The 27,468-nt window shown below is 54.6% G+C and overlaps 1 protein-coding gene and 1 pseudogene across 1 annotated transcript; both read left to right on the plus strand.

Annotated features, from left to right (window-relative positions):
• The first annotated feature begins 386 nt into the window (after positions 1–386).
• LOC101527652 (FAST kinase domain-containing protein 3, mitochondrial-like) lies at positions 387–8,506 on the plus strand (annotated as a pseudogene).
• Positions 8,507–13,796: 5,290 nt separating this feature from the next.
• LOC101527904 (cilia- and flagella-associated protein 90-like) lies at positions 13,797–26,922 on the plus strand. Its single transcript, XM_058668405.1, has 3 exons — positions 13,797–13,955; positions 24,443–24,559; positions 26,476–26,922. The coding sequence occupies exons 1-3, from the start codon at positions 13,797–13,799 to the stop codon at positions 26,653–26,655; spliced, it is 456 nt and encodes a 151-aa protein (XP_058524388.1). The 3' UTR covers positions 26,656–26,922.
• The last annotated feature ends 546 nt before the right edge of the window (positions 26,923–27,468 follow it).

Here is a 27,468-nt window from a genome sequence, read left to right on the forward strand (position 1 = left end):
CGGTGGCTCGCGTGGAGGGCAGAGGTCGTGCTGAGGCGCGCCGGCCTCATCTCCCGCGGCCGCCTCTGCCTGTGTCCTCCGGCCGAAGTAGCCCTCGGCTCACCCCACCGCGACCTGGGCACCTGCGGGCCCCCGACGCGCGCCGGCCCGTCCGAAGCTGGCGCTCCTCACCCGCTTCCCAGTTATATTTCGTAATAAACGTCGCCGCAGGCCCTTCTTTCGGCCCCCCGTGAGGCTTGGGTTTGAATGCCAGCTGCACCAGCGGCTTGGCTGCCGGGATGCCGGTGTGAGCCCTACTGGGCTTGGGGCAGGGCGCGCGAGGCGGCCCTGCGGAGGACCCTCTGGTCGGCCTTGAGCTGCAGGTCAAGGGCGGGCTGTCCGACGGCATGGCTCTGGTCACCTTGCGGAGGAGCCTGTGTCGTCTGCCCGACTTCCGGGTCCGGAGGGCTGTCACTCTGAGAAGGCGACTCGGGAGTCCCGTCGCCAGCCGGCGGCCGCGTGCACCTCCGCCAGGGCCTGTCCGAGTCGGGCTCCATCGGGCCTACGGGCACAGGTTCCCGTCCGAGGATGGAAGTGCGCTGGGGCCAGCCGGGGAGCCGCACTGCCCCGGGCTGGGCCCCTGGGACAGGGCTGGAGGCAGCCGCGAGGGAGAGGACGGGCCGGTGCCGCCGAGGGCCCTGGGCGAGGAGCCGGTGCACCTGCGGACACTGGACGGCCTGGCCTCGGCGGAGGACGTGCTGGCCTTTGTGAACGCGCTGGACCCTCTGCCCGACAGCGTGGCTGCCAGGGCTCTCGAGCGGCTCGGCGGGGTGGGAGGAAGGGGTGGCGGCCTGGACCCTCCGACCACGTGGCCCCCGTGCAGCGCCAGCCTCGTGGCCGCCCTGAGGACCCTGGTGCTGCTGCGGGCCGACCCCCGGGGCAGCCTGCTGGGCCGGCCGAGTGCCTGTGGCGCCTGGCCGGGGGTGACCTGCGCGTGCGGGAGCTCTGCGTGCTGGGGGAGAGCCTGCTGGCGCTGAGGGGCCTGGGCTAAGAGGCCCTGGCGCGCGTGCTGCAGCAGCTGCAGGGGGCCGACGAGGCGGCCTGGGGCCCCCGACGACGTGGTGGCCGTCTATGGCGTCCTGCAGGCGGGCCCGGAGCAGGCGGGCCTGCAGCAGGGCCTCCTGGCCAGGCTGGCCCGCGTCGCCCTGCCGCTGGTCCCACAGCTGGGCCCCGCCTCGGTGAGCCGGCTGCTCGCGGCCCTGGCGGGCCTGGACCAGGCGCAGGCGCGGCCGCTGCTCGGCAGGCTGGCCAGGCACGCCGTGAGGCTCGTCCCGCACTTCACCGCGCCGGAGCTGGGCCGCGTGCTCGACGCCTTGACTCACTTCGGGCACCACAACCGCAACCGCGTCTTCACGCACGCCCTGGAGCGGCACGCGGCCGGCCTGGGCCCCGGCCTGGCGCCCGAGGTCGGGCGTAGCGTGGCCGAGTTCTGCGGCCGGGAGCTGCTGCTGTCCCGGCCCGTCCTCGACACCGTGGCAGGGACCCTCGTGGGCCGCTTGGAGGAGTTCTCGCCTGCTCAGATCTCGAAAGTCATCGAAGCTTTCGGAAAACTCAACTACGTGCCCCCGAACGCCGCAGCCTTGTTTGCCAGGCTCGAAACGAGGCTTTGGGCTCAGGTCGATTGTTTTCCACCCAAAGCGCTTCTGAAGCTTCTCCATTCGTGTTCTCTTATTGAATACCATCCCGTCAACTTCATGCCAAAAGTATTCAGCCCTTTCTTCCTTCAGCGACTACAAGTTGAGCTGGTTCTAATGTCTGATTCTGGGAAACGAGGTCACCTTTCAACTTGGGGATTACAGGTCTCAGTTGTAATGCTGAAGCGGAGCAGTCCTTGGCCTTTCTGTTTGCTCCAGGGGTATGTGGTTGGGTGTTCCATGGTGACACAGGGCCCTAAGGTCGGGTGCTCTTTTCCAGGTGAAGAATCCTGCTTGGACAGAGTCAGTCTGACGCAGCTGACCCAGCTGTTCCTAAGCTGGTGTTCGAATGCCCCTTCTATAAGGTAAGCAGGAAGTGCAGGGCTCACTTCCCTGGGAGGGGGCCAGCGGTGTGTGTGTCCTGCTGCGCCCAGGCCCTCCTCACTGCTCTGTGTGTGTGTGTGTGTGTGTGCTTTTGCGCCCAGGCTCTCCTCACTGCTCTGTGTGTGTGTGTTCTTTTGCGCCCAGGCCCTCCTCACTGCTGTGTGTGTGTTCTGTTGCGCCCAGGCCCTCCTCACTGCTCTGTGTGTGTGTGTGTGTGTGTGTGTGTGTTCTTTTGCGCCCAGGCCCTCCTCACTGCTGTGTGTGTGTTCTGTTGCGCCCAGGCCCTCCTCACTGCTCTGTGTGTGTGTGTGTGTGTGTGTGTGTTCTTTTGCGCCCAGGCCCTCCTCACTGCTCTGTGTGTGTATGTGTATGTGTGTTCTTTTGCGCCCAGGCTCTCCTCACTGGTCTCTGACTGCTTCCTTTGAAAAGCAGAACTTTGATTTACTCCAGTTGCCTTTTTGCTTTTTTTAAACAAATTGATCCCACTCGTGTGTTCTTGTCCTGAGGGACCAGGGTCCTTTGCGTGTGATTCTGTAGACAGCTGTCAGTTGCTGCAGGTGCGTGACTCAGCACTGCTGGATTCTGTCTGCGGCTGTTAAAGGGTTTTAGCATTTCCCAGAACGGTTGCCAAAGTGAACCTCTGGGCTAAACAAACCCTACAGTGTTGTTAAAGCAAGGCAGCACTCTGAGAGTTTAGGGAGAGTTGCTGTGGCTGTGCAGCAGTGTTGGGCCCACGTGGAGGCTCAGGATAGCCACGCCGGGCCTGGCCACCCACTGCCTGGGACAGTCTGGAGAGCGCTCAGGCGCCTGCGGCCGTTTCTGCAGGCACAGTGCCCACAGCAGGGTATATGCCTGCAGGGACACAGACACGCAGGCACGCACATACGCAGGCACACAGACACATTGCCAGTATTTTCTTGGAATGGAGTGGGCCTGCCGAAGCAGATGGCTGGTGTCCTGGTGCGTTGAGGACATTCCTTCAGGCCTGCTGAAAAGGGCTTGCTGTGGTGTGACATAGCGCCTTCCTGGTAATGCACTCTCAGTTTTTCCAGCTTTAGCTTCTATCAGCAGTGCTGTGGTCAACATCCTTGTTACCGTTGTACTGTTGCTGGAACCTTTCTGTCCTGTTGCCTGTAAGCTAGAGTCCTATAACGTGGAATTGCTGAATTACTATTTTAAGTACTGGATTACTATTTTATGTAATTTTTTTTTTTTAAAGATTTATTCTTTTTATTACAGCCAGATATACACAGAGGAGGAGAGACAGAGAGGAAGATCTTCCGTCCGATGATTCACTCCCCAAGTGAGCCGCAACGGGCCAGTGCGCGCCGATCCGATGCCGGGAACCAGGAACCTCTTCCGGGTCTCCCACGCGGGTGCAGTGTCCCAAAGCATTGGGCTGTCCTCGACTGCTTTCCCAGGCCACAAGCAGGGAGCTGGATGGGAAGTGGAGCTGCCGGGATTAGAACCGGTGCCCATATGGGATCCCGGGGCTTTCAAGGTGAGGACTTTAGCCACTAGACCACGCCGCCGGGCCCTGGATTACTATTTTAAATACTGGCATATCTGTCCGCTAGTATTTGTAGCTGTCTTATTTCTCCTCAATGAGAGAAGCTGACCCTGTCTCCCCACGTCTCCTGCAGGGTGGAAAGCAGTGTCATGTGTTAAGATTCGTTTTCACAAGCACGAGTGGGAACTGAACACATCTTCAGGTGTTTAGTGCCTGTTTGTATTTCCTGGGACGTGTCCTTGTGCGTCTGGACGCTCGTGGAAGCTGGGTTATCTTTAGAGTTTTAGAGTTCATTGTAAAACAGACACAGGATTTTCCTTTGGTTTGGGATTTTTTTTTTTAAATTATGGTGTAAGTTTAATTTTTCTGTAATCAAATTTGTCTTTCATGTCTTCTGGGTTTCCTGTCCTCATTGACCTTGGGTTTGTATTTTTATTATGTCGTCACATTTTGAAGCTAACCCTTAAAGCTGTGTCCTGCGGGCCTGTGTTGAAGCCTGGGATCTCGCATCCCGAATGGGTGGGAACTTGGTTCTCTTGAGCGCTTTGCAAGAGTGTAGCTGAGCTTGCTCTGCTCCGCTTTGGAATTCATGACTAGCCAATGTCAGGTGCTGCCAGGGGAGCCGAGCTCTCCTGGCCGCAAGCCTTCATTACCTGTTCTTACTAAATGGAAAGGCCACCTCTGTTTTCCCTTGAAGGGCTTTGGTCAGTCCCCAAGTTGTTTCCTGTTTGCCCCTCCCTCACGCCCCCCTCTTTTTCTTCTGTCTGTTTCTGGTGGCCAGGGACTGCTCTTCACACAGCTCTGAAGGGTATTTTGAATTGTGATCTTTTGCAGTGTTTTTTTTAGAAAGCCATCTGCCCTTCCTCCTGGAAAAGCATCCTGCCTATAAAGTAATTTTGTATCACACTTTTGTAACAGCTAACCTTGAACTTACTCTCAGGGTTTGTGTCTTACATTTCTTTCTCGTGTTTGCACATGATTTTTAGGGGCCCAAACTCCTTCCTAAATACCGAGTGAAATCATTTCTAACTCCATGTTGTTCCTTGGAGAGCCCCATTGATTTCCGGCTTTATAAATCTGTGATGCTTGGACTCATTGACCTTTTAGGAGCGAGATTGTATTTTGCTTCCAAAGTGTTAACACCCTATTGTTACACGCTAGGTAAGTGACAGAGGCAGTCTTGCTGTCTTGAACCTAGCTAGGCGCCCTGCTCTTTCGCAGATATGTGGGTGTGTGGAAAAGGAAGTGCAGCAGTGCCCTGCCCGGGTTAGCACACTTCCCATCTGTCAGAGGAGACTTCAGACACTCGTGTATGGACTCTGTGAAACATGCCTGGGACATAGAAAGTGCTCAGTGATGGCTAGCTGCGGTTATAGTCAAGGCCAGGGCTATCCGAATAATAGCCATGGCTACAGGAAGCCGTTTAAACCAAAATTAACTCAAGTGAAAGGAAAACAAAAAGTTTACAATTCAGCTCTTCCATCAGCCCTGTTCAAGTGCTCAGTAGCCAGCTGTGGCTTGCAACTGCCTGATTGGACCGCACAGCCAGGAACACTTCTGCCTGCAGGGGCTCTGCCCCACAGCAGAGCGCAGAGCACCAAGCCACGTCCTGCCAGGGGGCTCTGTAAGATCAGCGAGTGAAGGGCAGTGGGCTCTGGGGTTCCCACGATAGCATCTCGACTCCCTCTTTCACCCAGGGACACGGGTCACCTATTCCAGATTTGAGAATATTCGAGGACCCGTGTCAGCAGGGCACAGCATCCTTCGCCTGCTGGCCGTGAGCTTGGCAGGTGTGCGGGTGGTGGACGCTGCTTGAGCTGCCAATCTGGACTGGTTGTCAGGGAGAGAGTGAGGATTGTGTGTGACATCTCATGACCCTCCTGTCTGCTTAGTGTAGCTGAGCTGTGAGTGTAAGCTGGTTAGGATCGAGTTCTCACCTTGGTTGTGGTCATTGCTTTGCAGCTTTCAGCCCAGCTGGTACATACAGTGTGGAAGTATCAAAGCAGAGGAGGTATACAGGAAGATGGTTCTTATGAGGGTATCACGCAAAGACTTCCCTTTCTTCTCTCACCAGATGTCGAAATTAAATTAGACGAAGGGGGATTTGTATTACCTGCTTCAGTTGATGAAGATGTCTATAAAAGGTAGAGTCTTGCACTTTTTGTTCTAAGACATTTGAAAGAGAGTGACAGAGGGAGAGACAGCATTTCTGCCCACTGCGTCATTCCCTCCATGGCCACCAGAGCCCAGCGTGGGCCCAGCTGAAGGCAGGAGCCGGGAATTCCATGCACGTGGCCCACGTGCAGCGGAGACTCCAGCACTGGAGCCACTGCGTGCTGCTTCCATGGGTGTATTAGGAAGTTGGCTTGGAAGTGGAGCAGCTGGGACTTGAACCAGAACTCCTATGTGGGATGCTGTCATCACACCACAGTACAGACAGAGCCCTGTTGTAACACTTACAACCTTAAGAAATGATCTTTTTTGAGGCTGGTATTGTGGCATAACAGGGAGAACTGCCACCTGCAACAACTGGCATGGTATGGATATTGGTTCAAGTCCCAGCAGGTCTATTTTCCATCTGGCTTCCTGCTAATGCACCTGGGAAAGCAGTGTAAGATGGTCCATATCCGGGCCCGGCCTAGCGGCTAAAGTCCTTGTCTTGGATGCGCCAGGATCCCATATGGGAACTGGTTCTAATCCTGGCAGCTCCACTTCCCGTCCAGCTCCCTGCTTGTGGCCTGGGAAAGCAGTGAAGGACGGCCCAATGCATTGGGACCCTGCACCCGCTTGGGAGACCTGGAGGAAGTTCCTGGCTCCTGGCTTGGGATCGGCGCAGCACCGGCCATTGAGCTCACTTGGGGAGTGAATCATCGGATGGAAGATCTTCCTCTCTGTCTCTCCTCCTCTCTGGATATCTGACTTTGCAACAAAAATAAAATAAATCTTTAAAAAAAAAAAAAGATGGTTCAAATTCTATGGTCCCTGCGCCCACATGGGAGGCATGGAAGGAGCTTCTGACTCTTGGCTTTGGTCCGGCCCTGCCCTAGCTGTTGCAGCTACTTGGGGAGTGAACCAGCCAATGGAAGTTTTTGTCCCTCTCTCTCTGTAACTCTGCATTTTAAATCAATGAAATGAATATATGTATATATATTTTTAAATCTTTTCCTTGATAGGGTGAAAAAAAATAGGCCTTCTAGAAGTCAAAATGTTTTTAACTTGCTACTTCTGAAAATTCCTTGTGATATTTTATAAGGATTAATAGTCACTGAAATTGCATCTCAGTGCTTTTGGAAGGATTGAAAGATGACCCGCTTGGGACTAGAGCAGCCAGCACTGTAACTAGGCATGTTCTCGTAAGACTTCTTCCTCTTGGGTTTTTCAGAGTCGCCTTGTGCGTTGACGGGCCACAAAGATTTTGCTCCAACGGCAGACACTTACAGGGGAAAGAAGCTATTAAACAGAGACACCTGCAGTTACTGGGCTACCGAGTTGTTCAGGTATGAGTTCACATTTTTTTTTTTTAGGTAAAAAGTTTTAATTCAGGTTTGATTTTTCTAGGGTACCATTAGCAAGTAATAGAGGCACAGAAAAACTTTCGTAAGGGTTCATGACTTGAGCAGTGCCAACCAGAAGTGATTCGGGGCTCTCCCAAGGGAGTGAGGGGGGGGCTTCTCGGAGACTGAAGTGGCAAAGGAAGTGCTCCCCAAGCTTGTGCTGTGCTGTTTCCTGGTGCAGGAGTCCCCGGGAACCATCCCGGCCCCACGCACGGGCCCCAGAAGGCAGCTCTCGGAGATTCCTCAGGCCCGTGGTCGCTTATCTTCACGGAACTCCGTGATCCGCCTGCCTGAGGATGACTGACCTAGTTTAGGTCCGGGATTAGCCTCAGGTCTCCTGACGGGCCGCAGTGTGGGCCTTCCCCAGCTCTGGTTGTTCTGTAGAAGCGGGGTGTGCTGTGTGCTGTCAGCTCTACCTGCCTCTCTAGTTCACAGACTCAGACAGATTCCTGATTTAGCCACAAACGTGACTGAGATGACAAGGTTCGCAACCTTGTTTGTATTTTCTGTGGAGATGGGTCTCAGGCCTGGTGTGGGGAGGGATTGGAGGGGTGAGTTTGAACAGAAAGAGCAGCCTGGGTTCTCAGCTTCTCCGGGCTGGGGCTGCAGGCCCCTTTGCCTTTCTGCCTGCTGCTGTTTGCTCCCCAGGTGAGCATTCCTAAAGGAATCACGCCAGGTGTGCTGCTTCTTGGCCGGTTCCGGAATTCTTGATGTCCTAACATCCAGGACCCTCCATGGCTGCCCCCTGGCCTGCTCAGCTGCCCGGCTGCCCCCACTGGGCCCTGTGGCCGCCTGGCCTGCTGCCCAGTGGCCTGGCTCTGCTCCTGCAGCCTCTCCTTGCCCAAGCTGCTTTCCTGCCCAACTTTTCCAGCGCAGTTGGAATTCTCCTGTCCATCAGCTCCCACTGTGGTTTCATTAAATGCCTCCTCCCTCTTAGTAATAAATTTCCAGTCTGCTTCTGTGTGTCTTATATTTAACTTGACACCTCGTCCTTGAGCTCCTAGAGGCCCAGGGACTGGGCTTGGTTACTCTCATGTGCCTGTGTGCCCGGCTCTGTCCCACAGGCGTGACCATTGCCCTTGTATAAGAAACAAGGCCATCTCCAAAGCAGCGTCCTCCCAGCTCCTGAGGAGTGCCTTGCCTTTGCTCTCCCCCTGCAGGTCCCCTACCATGAGGTGGAGCTGCTCAGATCCAGACTGCAAGTGGTGGAGTATTTACAAAGAAAACTATTTTCCCAAGACACTGCTGCCTGTTCGTAACAGGGAACCCTGGTGGCAGAACTCGGAGAGTAAAACAACCTCCCGGTTTTATACTCTGTGGCATAAAAACAGAGAGAGAATGTAAGTTTTGATTTAGTCATACTGCAGAATTCTGTGTCTAGGTCGATGATCCGGGGAGAGTCTGTAAATGTCCTTACACCACGTGTACAGTGATTAGTGAGAGACTTGAAGCTCATCTTGGTTTAATGCTAGTGTCCTAGATATTTTTTATACATCAAACAATATATGAAGTTAAGTAAAGGAATGTAATAAATGTCATTTGAAGTCTTTTGATTTCAATAATTATTATAATTATATGCTAAATGGGCCTGGCACGGTAGCCTAGCAGCTAAAGTCCTCACTTATACATTCTGAGATCCCTTATGGGCTCCAGTTCTAATCCCAGCAGTCCGCTTCCCATCCAGCTCCCTGCTTGTGGCCTGGAAAAGCAGTAGAGGACGGCCCAAAGCCTTGGGACCCTGCACCCACGTGGGAGACCTGAAAGAGGTTCCTGGCTCTTGGCTTGGGATCGGCTCAGCTCAGCTCCGACCATTGTGGCTACTTTGGGGGTTGAATCAACAGATGGAGGATCTTCCTCTCTGTCTCTCCCCCTCTGTAAATCTGGCTTTCCAGTGAAAATAAATCTTTTTTAAAAAGTATATGCTAAATGAAAATAGGATCTTTAGAGGCCTGTATTTTCCCATACAACAAATGTGAAAAATTTTATTTGTCTTATTTTTGTGTATAAAATGGAACAATAAAAAGTAGATTTGGGCCCAATGCAGTAGCCTAGCGGCTAGGGTCCTCACTTTGCACGTGCTGGGATCCCATATATGTGCCAGTTCTATCCCAGCAGCTGCATTTCCCATCCAGCTCCCTGCTTGTGGCCTGGGAAAGCAGAAGAGGATAGCCTGGAGCCTTGGGACCCTGCACCCATGTGGGAGACCCAGAAGAAGTTCCTGGCTCGTGGCTTCAGATCAGTGCAGCTCTTGGCTGTCATGGCCACTTGGGGAGTGAATCATTGGATGGAAGATCTTTCTCTCTGTCTCTCCTCCCCTCTTGATATCTGACTTTGCAATAAAAATAAATCTTTTTTAAAAAAAAGATTCTAAAGTACTTTGGATGTAAATGTGTCATAGAGGATTGTAAGTTGTATTAATGTGACAACTGCATTTTGTGATGATTAGCATGGGCAGTGGTATGGGGGAAGGGCCGTTTGGAGGGAACGCCTGGGATGGTGGAAGCTGGGGTGGAGGGAGTCAGCAGGAGTTGGGGGCAGGCATGTCGTTGCCTGTCAGGTCAGGTTCGGGGCAGTGCATCGTAGCTCTTCAAAGCCAGGTTACAGTGCGGGTGTGGTGGGGGCGACTTGGGGCCGTGGCAGGAGCTCTAGCCTGGGGAGCCCTGCTGAGGGTGCCTGCCACCTGGGGGAGTGCCCCATCTCAGGTGGGCCAGGGGGAGACAGTCCTCCCGAGACCCTCGCCTGGGGTGAAAGAGCTCCTTTTCTTGCCCTTTGGAGCAGGAGTGGAGACCAGGTGGACCCTAAGTCCCCTCTAGCAGTGCACCTTGATTCCAGATAGGGACGGAGGGCAGCAGTGGGCAGGAGGTGGCCTGTGTGTTCTGTCGTGTGCCTGTACCTGGGTGAGCATGCCACCTGCTTTGGCGCTGGTTTGATGGGCAATCAGCTGAACTAGACGACTGTAAACAGGTGTTCTTCTTTGGGTTCTGTGAGGCCTCAGAAGTCCCCTCGCCAGTGAAGCCCAGTCCTGTGTGCCCTGAGCAGCCCCAGCCCCCATCTACTGTCATTGCACCGGTCCCCTCTTCCCAAGGCTGTACTCTTCCTTGATGTGAAACCCAGCTCTGAAGTCTGCCTGCACTGTGAGCTGACCATGTGGAGAGGCACATGGACCTAGCCCAGGACTTGGGCACCTGCAGGAGGTGGCAGTATGACTCCTCAGCCTTTGTCCCAGCCCTTGTCTGCTGGGTGGCCTTCTGTACTGTCCCCTCCCGGCACTCCAGCTGCGGCCTCTGCTGTGCCTTGGCCTCACAGGTCCTCCCAGTCCCACCCATTCCCCTTCTGGAGGCTGTGATGATGCCAGAGCCCCAAGGGAGGAGCCCAGAGGGCTGGGGGTGACCTCTGTGCCCCAGAAGCCCATGCAGGTCTCTGGGAAAGCCAGGACCCTGGCCTGCCAGCGAGGGAGGTGAACGCTGAGTTTCAGCAGCAGGTGGAGGTCTGGGAGGGGTACCTTGTGCAAGACCAGCAGGCCCATCCCAGGGAAGGAGGTGGGAGCCAGGCCAGCGCTGATTCAACATGGCTCCCTCCTCAGAGGGTACATGTGGAAATGACTGACATGGAAATGATTTGGATGAATAAATAGGTTCGCTGGCTTCCCAGTGGACTGGATTTGTCGGACCCTGAGATTCACGGGTGTGCCTAAATAATGAGAGGTGTGAGTACATGACCCAGCCTGGTAGCCTTTGCTACCAATCTTACTGCACTGCAATGAGTGAAAACTGGGTGAGACACATTTGAATGTTGGTCTCGTCCTAGCCACAGCTTCACTTTGGATGGTTTCGATTATCTGTGGTCAGTACGAGCTGAGAATACGAAGGGAAATGCCGGAGAGCAGCCACATTCATGTTATTTCTTACAGTGAGCTGTTCCTGCTGCTTGATTTGATTTAATCATTGCGAGTCAGGAGCCTTATTTAGAACTCCGACTTGATCCTGGGTGTGTTTGTACAGGGTCCACAGTTGGAGCCACGCCCCTGGGGTCTGGAAGGAGTCCCTCCTGGTTCAGCCCTGGCAGGCCTAACCCCCACGCCGTGGGGATGTTCCGTGATCTCATCATTAGGGGGCAGCACAGTCCAGCCCATGGTTGTGCTGCTGCCCTGAGAGCCTGGGCTGGCTCTGGGTAGAAGCCAGCGGGTCCTGTTGTGGAAGTTGGTGTGGGGAGTGATGTTCATGGGCATGCACACATGGGCGGCCTACTGGCTGCAGGTGTGGGAGGTCAGGGCCTGACTCGGCTGCCAGCCTCCTGTCAGGCTGCAGGTGTGGGAGGTCAGGGCCTGACTCTGCTGCCAGCTTCCTCTGTTTTCCTTAAATTCTCAGGCTCACTTTCCCAGATGGCGTACCCACTCTGGCTGGCTCTTTGGTTGGCAGCCTCCTCTTCTGTGCCAGGCAGGACCCTGAGCGTTATGCCGACGTGCTTGGGCTGCTGGGCCGGTCGCAGGAAATGCTGCCCTCACGTGCTTGTGATAATCCGAGCCCATCGCAGGAAGAGCCCGTCTCCAACAGCTCCCACAGAGCCTGGCATCCGGCGCCCTTCTGGGAGAACTGATGCTGGCGGACAGGCAGGATCTTCTCCGCCCTGCTGTCCTCTTACAGGGAATTCTGAACACACGCAAGAGCTGGAAGAGCAGCTGTGATGCATTCATCCTGAAAAAATGACCATCATTTTCTAATGTTTCCCCTTCCTTCCCGTTGTTACTGGAATGTGGAGCAATCCAAGCTACATCATTGCACTGCTTGTTTTTTCACCGAAGCATTGAGCCATGCCAAAAGATGTGTCCCCTGCCTTTCATACCTGGTCAGGATTCCGTTTCCTTTGACATCTCCAGAACAGTTGCCACCTGCTGATTTGTTTGAATCAGAATCCAAGACCACACATGACCTTTAGAAGTTGTACTACTGAAGTCTCTGGTTCATGACTTCCCCCACTGAGTCACTGTTTCTCTGTAGAATGCCCACACTGTTGACTGGGTGTTGTCTTCCTCCTCCATGTCTTGTGCTTCCTTGTAAACTAAATCGGGACCTTTGGCACAGTGGTGTTGGGGAGCAAGGGCTGGTCCTGTGTGTGTCCCTCCTGTGGTGCAGTGCCGTCTTGGTGCCATCCCTCAGCTGATGATGGTGCACCTGTACCGTCAGCCCCACCCACCCAGAGCAGGCTCCCCACGCCCTGCCGTCCAGGGCAGGCTCCCACCCATCCAGGGCAGGCTCCCACCCGTCCAGGGCAGGCTCCCCACACCCTGCCATCCAGGGCAGGCTCCCACCCGTCCAGGGCAGGCTCCCACCCGTCCAGGGCAGGCTTCCTGCGCCCTGCCGTCCAGGGCAGGCTCCCACCCATCCAGGGCAGGCTCCCCGCGCCCTGCCGTCCAGGGCAGGCTCCCACCCATCCAGGGCAGGCTCCCCGCACCCTGCCGTCCAGGGCAGGCTCCCACCCGTCCAGGGCAGGCTCCCACCCGTCCAGGGCAGGCTCCCCGCGCCCTGCCGTCCAGGGCAGGCTCCCACCCATCCAGGGCAGGCTCCCCGCGCCCTGCCGTCCAGGGCAGGCTCCCACCCGTCCAGGGCAGGCTCCCACCCGTCCAGGGCAGGCTCCCCGCGCCCTGCCGTCCAGGGCTTGTGCAGCACCTGTGCGTGAGCGTGGACCAGACCCAGAGAAAAAGCCACAGCCAGAATGACTTCCCTGTGCATCCATTCCTTCTCTTGCTTTTTCTCAGTGACAAGGAGGAAACTGCTCCTGGTGGCCACTGGCCGGTCCTGACACCGGTTGGTACAGAGAAGCCAGAAGCCTCTGTCTCCTTCATCTTCAGAATTGCTCATGGTGGTCTAGCCAGGACTTGGTTTGTTTGCAGGTGTTTGTGAACGCATGCCTGCACTGTTGCAGTCCTCTTTTTGATGCTTCCATGACCCTGTTGTGGACCGGTAGAACCCCCTCATGTGGGATGAGCAGGGATGCCTTCTGGGAGACTTGTTAGTGTTTGGGGGTTTTTATTTGAACCATCGCGTTTTTACTCATTTTTACTCTGAAAGGCCAACATTATTGCATTTTAAAGTTCATGGGTTTGATGCTTTAAGTTGGGAGCCAGAGGAGCCTTCAGGGAAATCTGAACGTCAGCCACTGAGGAGCCTCAGGGGTTTTCATTTTTCAAGACTGATTGCAAAGAGACTAGGGAGAGGCGCCGCCAGGACCCGCCCCCCAACGAAGCCCCACCCTCTCTACCCGTCCACCCCTCGGACCGGCCCTGCCTCAGGAGCTTGGTGAGGTGCGGACCCCAACCACCCCCCCAGCCTCTCACCATCCAGCCCCGTGGCGCCGACACCCCAATACCCGCAGTCTCCCTGTGGCCTTCCCTTCTGCGCACGCACAGCCCGTAAGTTAACAAGTTAGTGCACGCAGGCCCGGGGTCCCGCCCGCGGCGGCTGCAGACTTTCACCTGCGCTTTACAAGCGGCAGGTGGCCAGCGAGTGCGTGGAGCGTCGGGGCTCGCGGGAGCAGCGGGAATCGCCCGCGTCTCGGGGCCGCCGCCCTTGGCAGACCGCGGTGTCCAGGCAACGGCCGAACGCCGGCGCTGGGCAGCGAGCGGACGCGGACCGAGGCCCCGGGACAGGCGGAACGGAACACGACGGGGAGGGGGCCATGGACCCGGATGGCCTGGAGGACAAGGAGGAGATCACGGCCTCCAAGCTGCGGGCCAGGCCGCGGCCGCTGCCCATCTCGGCGCTGTCTGCCTTCAGCTACGTCCCGCCGCGGCGCACGGACCCCAAGGAGTACAGGTACTACTACCGCCAGTGCCAGGTGCGAGGGAGGGAGGCGGGCGTGGAGGGGACCGAGAGGGGAGCGGCTGCGGGGACTGGGGGGCGCGCTTGCTGGGTGCGGCGGCCAGGGGGCCTCACCTGTGACCGACCGCGGGTGAGTGCGGGAGGAGGGCTGCTGCCTGGCGTCTGAATCCCGAAAGAGCAGTTGACTCACTGCCAGGACCATAAGGTGCCCTTGGTCCAGGACCTGGGGCAGGGTCCGAGGCTGCGCCAGGTGTGACTGGGCAGGCCCGTGACTGCGTGGTACCTGCCGGACTCCTGCAGGGGGTGCTGCTCTGCAAGCGTGCCTGTGGTAGGGGGTTCTGGCCAGGCCCAGGGTCAGGTGCTCCTCCGGTCCCCCAAATGGCTGCAATGACTGGAGCTGAGCTTACTCAAAGCCAGGAGTTTCTTCTGGGTGTCTCACATGGGTATAGCGCGTTCCAAGGCTTCCGGCCACAAACAAGGAACTGGCTGGGAAGTGGAGCGGCCAGGACATGAACTTGCACCCAAATGGAATGCTGGTGCTTGGAGGTGGAGGATTAGCTAGCTGAGCCATTGCGGCGGCACTGATGTTATTATTATTATTTTTCTTTTTCTTTGTGAAAGGCAGCTTTACAGAGAGAAGCAGAGATGGAGAGGTGTTCCATCCACTGGTTCACTCTCCAGATGGACAGAACAGCTGGAGATGGACCGACCTGGCGCCAGGAGCTTCTTTAAGGGTCTCCCACTGGGCGTAGGCGGCAGGTAGAGAGCTGGTTTAGAAGTGGAGCAGCCAGCACACAAGCCAGGGCCCACATGGGATGCAGCTGTTAGCGGGCAGAGGGTTAGCCTGTTGCACTGCCACACCAGCCCGGCGCTCTTTAGTCAAAGAATTGTTTCTTTTAAACACATTTTCACGCTGTAATCTTCTTCCATCTGCTGATTTCCTTCTTTAAATTTTGAAATAATCCTATAAAAATCTCTAAAACATTTTCTGTAGAAAAGAGCATGTCAGATTCCTACCTTAGTTATTTTTAGTCTTGAATGATTTGCCTTATATGAACAATTGATAGAATCCTGTTTGCTAATCTGCATAGTTGTTCTAGTGTTTAAGAGGGTAAGAGTTGTTAAGTTTACATTTAGAATCATGTATTTCATTGACCTTTGCCTAATCTATGCTTAGCAAGTATCCCTAGATGACTTAAAAAGTCTGCCTGAGACAAACACAGCTAACACTGTGAAGGTTGGTTCATTGTACTTGGCACACAGGCAAAGGGGCTGAGAGCCGGCAGCGTGTGCCCGAACCATTTCTCTGAGCTGGTCTGTTAGCTCACTTTGGTGTAGCAACTGGCTGGAAGAGTTGGCCAAAACAGAGACTCCGAAGTGACCGTGTCTCATCCCTTCTCGGGAGGGCTGAGGCCAACCAGTGTTACTGGAAAAAAAAACACCTTTTTTCTTTTATAGATGTAAACCAACATTTCTTGATTTTACAAAATACACCTTCAGGTGTGTGTTGGAACAGTGCTCCGCTTCACAGTGGCAACTCCTGCCCTGGATCTGTTCAAGCATTACAAAATGAACTGTGGAACCTACAAAGCATCCTGTCCACACCGTGATCTCTAACTCCAGGAGGCAGGGGTCTTCCTGTCCAGCGTCCAATCCCAGCTGACCAAAGTTCTCAAAGCAGTGCTGTCTCTAGCTCTAAGAAGAAGACATTCCTTTAAACCCAATGTCCAGTCACAGCTGAACCAAATTAGTGGGAAAGCTCTCCTGGAGCGCAAGAGAGCACCCTGGTACTCCCAGAGCTGTCGGCTCTTCCCTCAGCTTGGTACAGACAGAAAGCCAGGGGACAGTTGCAGGCATGACGGAGCTTGATTCGAGTGCAGTGAGTGGAAGCCACCCTGTTGGCCTCAAGTGTCTGGTTCTGTTTATTTTGTTTCTCACTCAGAAGTGTTTCTTGAAGAGACAACTTCTCTAAGTTTCTCTGTTGGTGGGAGTGTGTTGAATTTTGGTGGAATTTTCCTCTGGCCTGTCTCTGATGGCGGGAGTAGCACACAGGCAGTATTGTATATTTGGTAGGGACTGGTGAGTGAAAATATCCTTGTCCAACTGGAGATGTGGCATTTGATGGAGACCAGTAAGTTTGAAAATATCCCAGCTGGGCTGAGCAGTGCCTAGCTGGACCGATAGGCTGGGCTGAGCTGGGCTGGGCTGACCCAGCATCAGACGCCTGAGGCAGTGGACCTGGCCTCACTTGGCATCGTCTTGCATGAGATTGCTACTCACCGGAGACATCTCTCTAGATCTTAAACTGAATGCAGACCTAGTTGCTTCCACATAGCAATGCATTAGGCCAACAGTATCTGCTCAGCAGTCAGCCACTTGGAGCTGTCCTTAAGACAAGTATTCCAGCAGCTGCTGGACAGTTGCCAGGACTGGCATGCCATGGGCGAGAAGCCCAGTCAGAAGTGCAGTCTGCTTGCGGTCAAACTGTTCCTGAACAACACCCCAGTCTGGTTGGAGGCATTGTACAAGAACCCCTACATAGGTGTGCTAACACAGAAAACCAATCACTGACAGGGCTGGCGGAAGAAATCAGGTATTCATTGCAAAGTACAGAGCACGGAGCTGGGCAGCTGTTGCTTAATTCCTAATCAGTGTAAAGAGTTAAGGAGGAAGGTTCTTATGGATTGGAAGTGGGGCTGAGGGACTTGTGACCAATTCATGTCCAAGTTCCTGGTTGAGCAGTGGAGCTTGCCGCCTTCAGTCAGTGATGCTATTCTCTGCACTGGGTTTGTGGTGGTCAGGTGGGGCCCATCTGGTAATTGCAGACCTGGAAGGAGACAGACCTAGAATTCTACACAAATCGCCCTGGGACAACACTGGCCATCCAGGGTCTCATCTGTTGGAAAAGGAAGTAAATCCTTGACTCTGGTGGCTGGAACCTTGTCAGTCCCTGGATCACTGCCTAGGTCAGTGATGAAGGGCAGGCAAGGGCACCTCGTGCCAAGGGACAGACAAGGGGCTGCGTCCTGCTTTTACATCAGACGGTTTGGATTCACTCCTCCCTCCCTCCACAGCCTGGACCTCACATTAGTCCCCTTGAGGTCGTGTGTGTGTGTGTGTGTGTGTTTCTCTTCAAGTGGAAGGCCGTAGCCCACTCAGGAAGCAGGCTGAGGTGCTGGTGCGGGTAGATGGGTGGGTTGGAGTCCTGGTTCTTTGTATCCTAGAGCTTGAGCTTATCTGAAGAGGATTACACGGAAGTGATCAGACTGAGGGTCTGGGCTAAGCCCTAATCCAGCATCATGGGCGTCCTTGTGAGACACACATTTCAGAGAGTTCGGAGCACAGCCTGGAGCCGTCCTCTCCCTGCCCTCAGAGGGAGCCAGCCTGGCACACAACTAGATTCCATATCTCCCGCTGCCTTTTGCGCTGTTGAACCTCCCCTCCTCCCACCTGTGGTGCTTCCCGAGGTAGCCCAGGTGACCCCAGCTGCTCCCTGTAAGGAAGCAGTCCTGGGCAGAGGACAGAGGCATGTTTGCCCTACAGCCTGTCTGCTGGCTCCCCTAGGCTTGGATTCTCACAGCACAAACAGGAGGAGGACTTAGAGCAGTGGTTTCCAAGCCTTTACTCACTTCCTCCCGGGAGCTACAGGCTTTTAGAGAACTGTAACGATAAATCATCTCACTTGGTGATTTTTTTCATTTTAAGTATGCGGTGCTCATAGGACTTTCTACTAGTTTTTAATCAATACAAAGTATACAAATACTAATGCCCCAAATGAGAAGAATTGTCAAAAGAGTAAGGAGACTTGCTGTGTCGTGTTGGTCCGTGGTAGTTGACATTCAGAATATGCCATTTAGAGAGTTCCGGTAAATACAACCCTGAAGCCGTAGAGAGTAGGACACAGGATGAAGCAGGTGAAGGCCAGTCTGCTGGACATCCTGAGGATTCTGGGCACCTGGGCTGTGGACACTGCAGTTCATGGCCAGGGAACAAGTGGGCAGGTTGACCTGCACAGGCACAGCAGCGGGGCCCCAGGGAAACAGTAGGGCAGCGTAATTACCCCTTCCAGGAGCAAGGGAGAAGGGGTGGGTGGAATCGCTGGTCCCAGTTTGTTCTTAAGTTGACCAATCTCATAAAGAACTGCATCTTCCTGGGGCCAACCAGCCAGGAGCAGAGATGCCCTGAATGACTGGGTCATCATCCCGTGGAAGGAGGTAGAGTGGCGGTGTTTTCCTTTGGGGGAATTGTGTTTGTCTCCTTTTGTTGATGTTTCTTGTGTGTTTCTGCTACTTTTAGCCATTCCTACCAACACCAGTTTTAGTCTTACTCCTCTGATGGGTCTTCTCTTGGAGCTGTGTTTTTGTGGCATGGTAGGATGACTGCTCCATCGCTAGATATCTGGAGGTGTGACCTGGTGCTTGAGAGTGGGGTGAGAGTGCAGGATGACACCCAGGTTGGGCATGGTGAGTCTCCTCTTGTGAGCCAGGAAAGGCAGTGATGCTGGCTGTGAAATCACTGCCTGCCTTGCCCTTTAGAGGTGGTCGGTGCCCGAGGTTAGCCCACAGTGGCTAGAAGCCCCACACGTGGCAGCTCTGTGTGGTTGTCAATGTGCCCAAAACCCAGCTACACACTATTGTGGAGTCGTTGACTTCCCAGTCTGTGCAGAAGACCCCCACAGTGCTGAAACTTCCCTCAGCCACAGGAGTCTGCTGCAGCTGTAGCGGGCAGCCACTCCTCTCCAGCTGTCACTGCATGTTTCACTTTAGTGGGTCACATGGCTTCTCTGCTCAGGGCTATTTGGTGGGTGCAGTGCAGGTGAGCAAGTCCCACCTGGTCAGGCTGCTTGCCCTGGCTGAGTCACTGAGGGGCACAGATTGGTCTTTTTGATGGAGCCACCAGTTGGTTGGTTCAGCACAGAATCCAGCGTATGCCATGGCTGCTGCAGCCACAGGACTGTGCGTCTTCAACACGTGGCTTCTTGGGTACCCGGGGGCAGGGAGGATGAAGTATGTTCCTCCCCCGTGATGACCCTCCGTGATCTTTCCCGTACTCTGGCCTCTGCCTGAACCTGGAGTCAGTGTGGATCGTGAGAATCTATGCCAAGCAACATGTCTGGTTACTCTGGTCGCACTCTGTGTCCCGGCCTCTTCTGTGTGGTGGGCCATGCAGTAGTGATTCTAACTCGGGGTAATGGGGAGCTGCGGCTCATTGCCCACCGCTGCTGGCACTCCAGCGCTCTGTCCTCCTGTCCCATGGAGCTTCCGCCATTTTCCTTTGCTTCCTCACCAAGAATTGTCAGTGGAACTACTGGAAGCACAGTCCTTCCTTCCTTCCTCTCTGCAGATGCGCTGTGGACACTGGCTGGGCGTGGCCAAGTTCCTGAGTGGCTTCTGTTGATTGGCAGACTTTCCTGAGTGTTGGGGTGTGGGCTAGGTTGGGCTTAATATTCCTTTTCTAGGTTCTTTTCCTTAAAAAGAATTTAAGTACAGGCACAAATGCAGCTTATTAAGTGTTAAAGTTTGTTTAAAAGGTGATGAGTCAGACACACGTGGGTCATATTGAAGAACCTCAGTGTTTTCTGCTTTTGTGGTTTTTACCTTGCTTGCTTGGCTGGGGGCTGTGTGAACTCCAGGCCTGGTGGTGTGCGTGACACCTGGCAGGTCAGGTGGGCAGAGCACTCCTCAGGAAGGAGGTCCCTGCCCTATCACTCACTGCCCTATTGCCTACCAGTTGGTACTTTTTCAAAGTTGCTTGCTTCAAACCCACCAATAGAAGCCGGCCAACTTGCTCTTTTTAAAAGTTAACAGATAAACTGACTATTCGTGACTATATAGTTCTGTGGAGTTGGTCTGAAATGTATGAAAGCCCTGTGCTGTTGAACCTCCTGCTCTGCTGTGGCTGTTGCTGCTGCGGCCGCGGTGGCTGGGACTGGGGCGGCGGCTGGGAGCCTAGGTTAGTTTGAATAAACCGCCCTTAATCTCAGCCCCACAATATTCAGTGGGAAGTGTGGAAGACATGTTTCTACCTTCCATGCTCTGGGTCCAGAGAGAGACAGAGGGAGCCCAGCCTCCTCCTGGGAGACTTAGGAGCTTGGAAAGTGGAGTGGTTATGTCATGTTGCCCCCAGGTGTCAGCTGGGGAAGGAGTCGTTTGACAGCTGGGCAGGTCGGGTTAAATACGGTAGGCGAGGTCTGGCTTCCAATGGTGACCCTGTCTACCGTATCACCTGGGCCCAATCTCTAGTTCCTGGTCCCTGTTCTCTGCTGGAGATCTAGCAGGTGAGGGTGGTTTAGATGGTATCTGTCCTGAGGTCAGGTTGCTGGAGGAAAATGGATGTTTCTGTTTTGCTTTGATTTCTAAAAACAGCATTATGAGTGAAACGGAGGCAGTTCCTTGAGAGATCTGATCACCAAGGAGCAGCCAACTCAAAGCCCTGTTTTGCGATTGCATCTTTTATTAATGTCGCTATGCTTTAAGCTACAAAGAAGGGAAGGGAATATGAGAGACTGGTGTGAAGATGTGGGCCGAGGCAGGTTTTCGTCTTGGAGTTGGATAGGCGTATTGCTGAGTGAGGTGAACTGTACTTGTGATATCTTTTTTGTTTTTCTTTTTATCTTTATGGTTCAATGCTGGGAAATAGTTTTTACTGTGGAAAGTCCTGAATATGCCAAGCCTTCACGGAGAACAGCTGTGTAGGATGCTGTTCACTGCAGCAGAGGGGTTCCTGGCAGAGAGCGAGATGAAGTAGACTCTTGACAACTTAGTCCTGTGGCCCGCGGCCCATGGTGGTACCCGTGCAGCTAGCAGAAGGCCTAAGCAGGCCGCGGAGAAGCCCAGGAGCAAAGTGCATGGGCCATTGTAGCTGCTGTCTCCTCGGTTCAACTCCTTCCTCCCAGGATGAGCCCAGGAACCCTGGGGTCCTTGTCCTGAAGGAGAGCTTATGCAGAAGAACGCCAAGCCCCATGACTCCCTGGGAACCTGCTTCCCCGTGTTCATCCTGCCCTCTCGGACCTGGGCGAGGCTGCCCAGCTGCAGGGAGTACTCTGGGGACTGAGGGGCCAGCAGGCACCCCTAGCTCTCTGGGTGCAGGAGAAGGGCTCCTCTCGCACTGTGGGTGTGGTTTCCTTAGAGTTACTCTTTGAGGGGATCACCTCCAAACCCATTTGTGGCACAGAGTGGGTCAGGTGCTGAGGGGTTCCAGAGACCACAAAACTGTCTCTGCTGTTGGGACCAAGTTGGAAATACTGTTTGTGGCGGCTGGTGACACAGAGGTGGCTCTTGCCTTCCAGCTGGCTGGCCTTCCCTTGGCCTGGCGTGGAGCTCTGAACATCACCGAGGAAGCAAGCTCTGATGTCGGAATCTTTGCCCAGAGGGTCAGTGGGCACCTCTACAGGCTCTGACCTCTCACCGTCCCCAGCTGGCTGGCACACTGGGCCTTAGTGGGACTGACTGCCTTCTGGCCACTGGTGTCCCTCTGCAGGGAAAAGGCTGGCACCTGTCATTGCTGCTACATTCCCTGCGTCTGGTGTATATGCAATGAGCTTTCTTTGCTCTGTCTTCATGTGGTTCTGAAAAACCTCAAGTCTAATGAGCGCATGTCCTGTGTATTGGAAGTGACCGTTTGATGTGCCCAACATGCCCCCTCATTGCAATTTTGTGCAGGATGTGTTTCTGTTGTGGTCTCAGGCAGCTGGTCCAGGGTCACAAGCTTGGAAGCCATGCCTCTCCCAACTATGTGGGATCCTTTCTTTCCACCTGGAACCTGAGAGGGGGCGGCCTCTATAAAGGCCCAGGACAGGGAGGGGCTCGCTCTCTTAATCACTTGCTCCTGTGGCTCTTACACTGCTATTGTCGGCCTCCCCAGGAAACACTTGCTGTCTGGCTTCCTGCAGACAGATTCCCAGGACAGGTAGTCCCTCAACATGGCCCCTGTATGTCTGTAGTCCTCATCCTGTGTTCACTGCTCGGGTGAGTCTGTGAAGATGCAAATGCCAAGATGTCTGTCATTCTAATGTGTGTACTTACAAGAGTTCCAGGAGAGGGGAGGCCTAGAAGTAATGGAATGTGGGCAGAGGAGCCAGGGAAAAGTGAAAGTTTATAGCTTTAAGTATGTCTAGGTTGTCTGTTGCACATTTCTTAGGATATTTGATATTGCTGGGGGAGTTGGTCTTCAGTTTAACTGAGGGACTTCAGGACAATGACCATTTGTTCCTCTCAGGGTTTCAATTCAGATTGGATTGTCACAGTGACTTGGCATTTGCTAATTTCTAGTGGGCCCTGCCATCACCAAGCTTGGTTAATGAAGACTCCTTAATACATCCTAGACTTGTCTGATGTGATTTTTCTCACACCCCACAACATTTCTGAAGAATTTCCTTATCCATTTGTTTTTCTGATCTATCCAGAACTTTTATCCATCATGCAACGTGAAGACCCAAAGAACTGGTCCATTTTCCCAGCACCAAATGCTGAATGATGAATGCATTCTCTGTTGATCTTGAACCCTCTGAGTTCATGGGCTGGCTGTACCGTGTATGTTGTGGGATGCCTTCTGGTGATGGGCCTGAGTGGGAGTCCAGAAGAGAAACCTCATGAAGTGACCGGTGTTGGCTCGGGGGCAGGAGCCATGGCTCCTGGAGGGGCGTGCCTTCCCTCCCCCATGTTAGAAAATGTGGCTGAGTTCGTGGGACCCTGGGGTCAAGCGGCAGTGACTGCCCTGCACCTGCTTGCTGCCCTGGGGTGTTCTGGGAACCTTCAGACAGTTGTTCTGACAGGCCGTGTTTGTCCCTGACCTGATGGCAGTCAGCATGCTGAGTTATCTCCTCTTCTCCCTCTGCAGGAGCACATATGGGGCATGTGACAGTCACTCTGTTACAGGCTGAGCTGGGCTGTCTGGCTGTCCCCAGGGTGGCATGGGATTCTGGGTGCCGCAGGCTCCTGTGTGTTCTGACATGACCTCTGTCTCACATGGTTGGAGCCAACAGTCTTAGTGTGGCCAGCAGAGCAGAACCTACAGCCACGAAGCATCAGGGAGTGCTGTCCTGCTCTCGGACCATGCGGAGAGACACTGGGGGCTTAGGCAGCAGGAGTGATGGAAGCGACAAGCCGGCGCGCATGAGGGGGACTGGAGAGTAGTGCTGCAAGTCCCTTGTGCTTGCTAGAGACCACACATAGCAGAGTCACTGTTTTATTCAGAGGAAGTTGAGATGAGAAAATGGAGAGGTTACATGATAGCTCTGTTAGTGGAATCATTTTCTAATCCATCAGAACTGTGCGTGTAGTATGTATGTGGGTGTATTATGCATAAACATGATTATGCATAAACATGATTATAGAGAAAATTTTTTTTAAAATTTAAGATTTGTTTATTTGGAAGGCAGAGCTAGAGTGGGGCCGTTCATATTCTTGTTCACTCCTCAAATGACTGCGATGGCCAAAGCTGGGCCAGGCCAAAGCCAGGTATCTCACATGGGTGCAGTGGCCAAGCAGTTGGTCCATCCTTAGCTACTTTCCCAGGCCATCAGCAGGAGATAGATCAAAAGTGGAGGAGCTGGGACTCAAACTGGCATCTGCATGGGACAGTTTAACCTGCTAACACCATAGCGCTGGCCCTCAGAGAATGTGTTTGTCTCTCAGGAGTGGGGTTTGCATGTAGACCATGTGACGACGGGCTGGCGGCTGAGGCGGTGACTTCTGGCCCCTCGTGTGGTCTTGGTATTAGGGTATTGGCAGCACAAGCATATTACAGGACGTCAGAGAAACACCAACAGCAGCGATTGGGGAGGAAGCAAACAGGAACACCCTTAGCTGGAGAGGAGGGCCAGGAAGTCTGCAGGTTTCCTGTGCAGAAGCCTCACTACAGTGTGCTGGTCACTGCCGCCTGGGCCCTGGGGCCTGATGGGACCATGGGGGCTCAGTGCCCTCCACAGCAGTCCCGGAAAGCTCACTGACCCCTTCCTGCAAGAGGACCCCACCTGGAAAGCAGAGGGACGTTGGCCAGGCAGTGAGCCTGTCTGCAGCAGCTGTGATAGATACATCTGTTATGTATAAAGCTCATGCTCTCCAGCATGTTGTGACTAAGAGCGTGGTTGCTGGCCAGTTTGGACGTGGTGATGACAAGAAGAGGAGGAGCAGTGGAGACACCCCACAGGGAGTGGGCATCGTGGCACCTGGGCATCTCCCACCCTGCAGGGGAGCGCACACTGGGTTTCCCCCATTCCACCACAGGGGAGCGGGCACCACGGTGCCTGGGCTTCTCCCTACCCCACCACAGGGGAGTGGGTGCCCTGGGGCCTGGGCATCTCCCACCCTGCAAAGGAGTGGGTGCCCTGGGGCCTGGGCTCCTCCATCTGCCAGATCATGCAAGGTTTCGCTGGGTGCAGCGCCCAGTGCTGTGTTTAACTTGCTGCTGGTTGCACAGACGGCAGTGAGTGAGGCACGTCGGCTTCTGTGCTCCGTTGGCTTGGCCTTTAGTGAACTGGCAGCTTTCACTCTCTCTTCCCAGACAGGAATTATTTCCCTCTATGACTGCGTTTTTAAGAGGCAACTTGACTATAATCAGAAATTGCACCGAGATGACAGAGAGCACGCGAACGGCCTGGGACTTCATGTCAACAAGGAGGTAATACGAAGGTGGAACAGTAGCAAGTTGTGAACAAACTAAGAAAGGGTAAGTGTGCAGTGCATGTTGTGTGTGCAGCCCTGATTGTGTGACACACATGTGCCAGTGTGTGTACGTGCATGCATGTTTAATGTTAGCAGTACTAGCATGTACATGTGTTTGTGTTATCCACATGGCATCCTGTGTGTGCATACACATGTGTATTTGGTCTGTTCAGCCCTTTTATGCACGTCTCTACGTGGCTCTTGTCCATTCTGCTTTGTGGTTACCAAGGCACTGGGACCACAGGAACTGCAGCTCTCCCTTGGTCTTTTCATCGCTTTCTGAAAGGGTGCTGGGGGTGGGGTTCTTGCCGACTCAGCTGCACAGGGGGGTGACCTCCGAGGTAGGAAAGCTTCCAGGCAAGGAGCCCCCAGGACCGTGGCAGGTGCTGGGGACCCTGCCAGGGAGTTGTGTCTCCAGCCTGCTCAGGCCCATCTGCCTTTCGGGTGAGATGCTTCTCCCTTCCACATGCTGTGACTCCATCTGTCTCAATTTGCCAGAGGGCAGCCTGCTAGCATAGAGCTGGGTGCCCAGTAGGCAAGCCCTGTGCCCAGAAGTCCACACAGAAGTCTCCAGCATGCATGCTGCACACGAGATTCCTGTGGGAATCACGGATGTTGGCGTGTGTGGTTACTGGTTAGGAATGCCGTGCTGCCACTGTCAGAACCCTCTTCACTGTGATAGGAACTCGAGTGGTGGGCGACCACTGGGTACGACTGATCCCATAGACAGTGCATGTCACTGCATCGGATCCACTCTTCAACACTGAGCAATTAGGGTTGTAATAGACAAGTTCCCACCCTCTTAGAACTGGTGGGGAAGAGGGAAAAGGAAAAGCTAGAGAACGTGTTAGCGAAATGCAGGGTATAGAGCATCCCCAAGTCCAAAACTGCACAAGTCGGAGGTTTTTGAGCACAGCGTGACACCAGGGAGGACTGCAACTTTGGCATGGCAGCTGGCATGGTGTGAGGCACTGGGCAGCAGTGGGAGCAGACAGGTGACCAGGAAGGGGGAAGTGGATGGAACAAAGGCCCAGGGGCTGGGAAAGTGTTACTGTGAGTATCTGGGGGGCAGAGACACAGCAGAGTGACACACACACACACATACACGGAGAAATAGAGACAGTGACACAGAGAAGGGTACAGAGGGACAGAGACACACACACAGTCGAAGGACAGAGGAAAAGAGCTATAGAGCCAGAGAAACAGGAGGTGGTGGGGCGGGGGGAGACAGAAGCCAAGAGATGCTGAGGGAGAGGGGCAAGGCCAGAGAGCCAGAAGCACACACAGATACAAGAGGAAGGAACGCAGAGATACCCACAGAGAGACACAGACACATGGGGGACAGAGAGGAGGGCGAGGGAGCAGAGCCAGAGACACACAGGGACAGTGATACAGAGATGGGGGGGGCAGAGAGAGAGAGAGAGGGCGGAGGGAGGGGGGTTCAGAGAGGGGCAGAGAGACAGACACTCAAGGGCATGGACATAGAGAGGGCACAGACATACACATGGAAAGATGTGAAGGAGGACAGAGCTGGAGACAGGTGGGTCAGAGAGCAGAGAAGGCAGGCACAGGCAGGAGGGTAGGGAGGGAGGAGTGCAGGGGCAGGGCCTGGATCTGCAGTGGCAGGGTACCAGGCACCCAGGGCCTGACACCTGCCCGTGACACTGGATGGAGGGAGCGGGGTCTAAGCTCTTCCCGGCGTGGCTCTGGTGTCAGCGTGGAGAGCCCAGTGATGGCTGGGCAGAAGCGGCACACAGGGGTGCCGGCAATGACTTGGCCCATGCAGGGTGGGGCCTGGGCAGGGCAGGGCAGGTGGTCCACTGTGCTGAGGTCCACTACATGCTGACTTAGTCATTTTGCTGATGTCCCCAGGAACAAGAGAGGCCTGTGGGAGTACTGACGTCCTCTGTCTATGGGAGGCGCATCCACCAACCAGTGGAGCCGGTGAACCGGGACGTCCGCCGTGCCAACCATGTGCAGGCCGACTTCTATAGGAAGAATGACATCCCCAGCATCAAAGCGCCTGGCTTCGGGCACATCACGCCAGCCTGAATCGCCCCTGCAGCCCCCAGCAAGCGTGGTTCCTGCTAGAGGGAGGCTGCACAGGCAGGGGCCCTGTCAACTTCTGCTTTTGACTTCCAGGTCACAAGGAGATCCTAAGATGCCTTGCTTAAAAACCCAAGCACACATCTTTAAACATACTCAGAACTTCTTCCCGCATGGTAAGTGGCACCTGCCGTTATTTCAGATTCAGTAACAGTGAAGACTGAGTGACTGCTGTGAGCATCAGAATAAAATGAGAACTTGGTTCCACTTGCATCTGGTGGGCCTGTCTTTGTGCACTGGCTCCCTGCCCACCGGGGAGCCTTGCGGGAGGAGGTGGTCCCAGGGGTGGGCCTGTCTTTGTGCACTGGCTCCCTGCCCACCGGGGAGCCTTGCAGAAGGAGGTGGTCCCAGGGGTGGGCCTGTCTTTGTGCACTGGCTCCCTGCCCACCGGGGAGCCTTGCGGAAGGAGGTGGTCCTAGTGGTGGGCCTGTCTTTGTGCACTGGCTCCCTGCCCACCGGGGAGCCTTGCAGAAGGAGGTGGTCCCAGGGGTGGGCCTGTCTTTGTGCACTGGCTCCCTGCCCACCGGGGAGCCTTGCAGAAGGAGGTGGTCCCAGGGGTGGGCCTGTCTTTGTGCACTGGCTCCCTGCCCACCGGGGAGCCTTGCGGAAGGAGGTGGTCCTAGTGGTGGGCCTGTCTTTGTGCACTGGTTCCCTGCCCACCGGGGGGCCTTGCGGGAGGAGGTGGTCACAGGAGTTTGGCATTCAGTTACTTTTTCTCTTCAGTGCTGGTAACTGCCAGGCCTGCCCACACAGCAGCCC

The sequence above is a fragment of the Ochotona princeps genome, chromosome 9 (genome assembly GCF_030435755.1).
Source record: "Ochotona princeps isolate mOchPri1 chromosome 9, mOchPri1.hap1, whole genome shotgun sequence".
NCBI lineage: Eukaryota > Metazoa > Chordata > Mammalia > Lagomorpha > Ochotonidae > Ochotona > Ochotona princeps.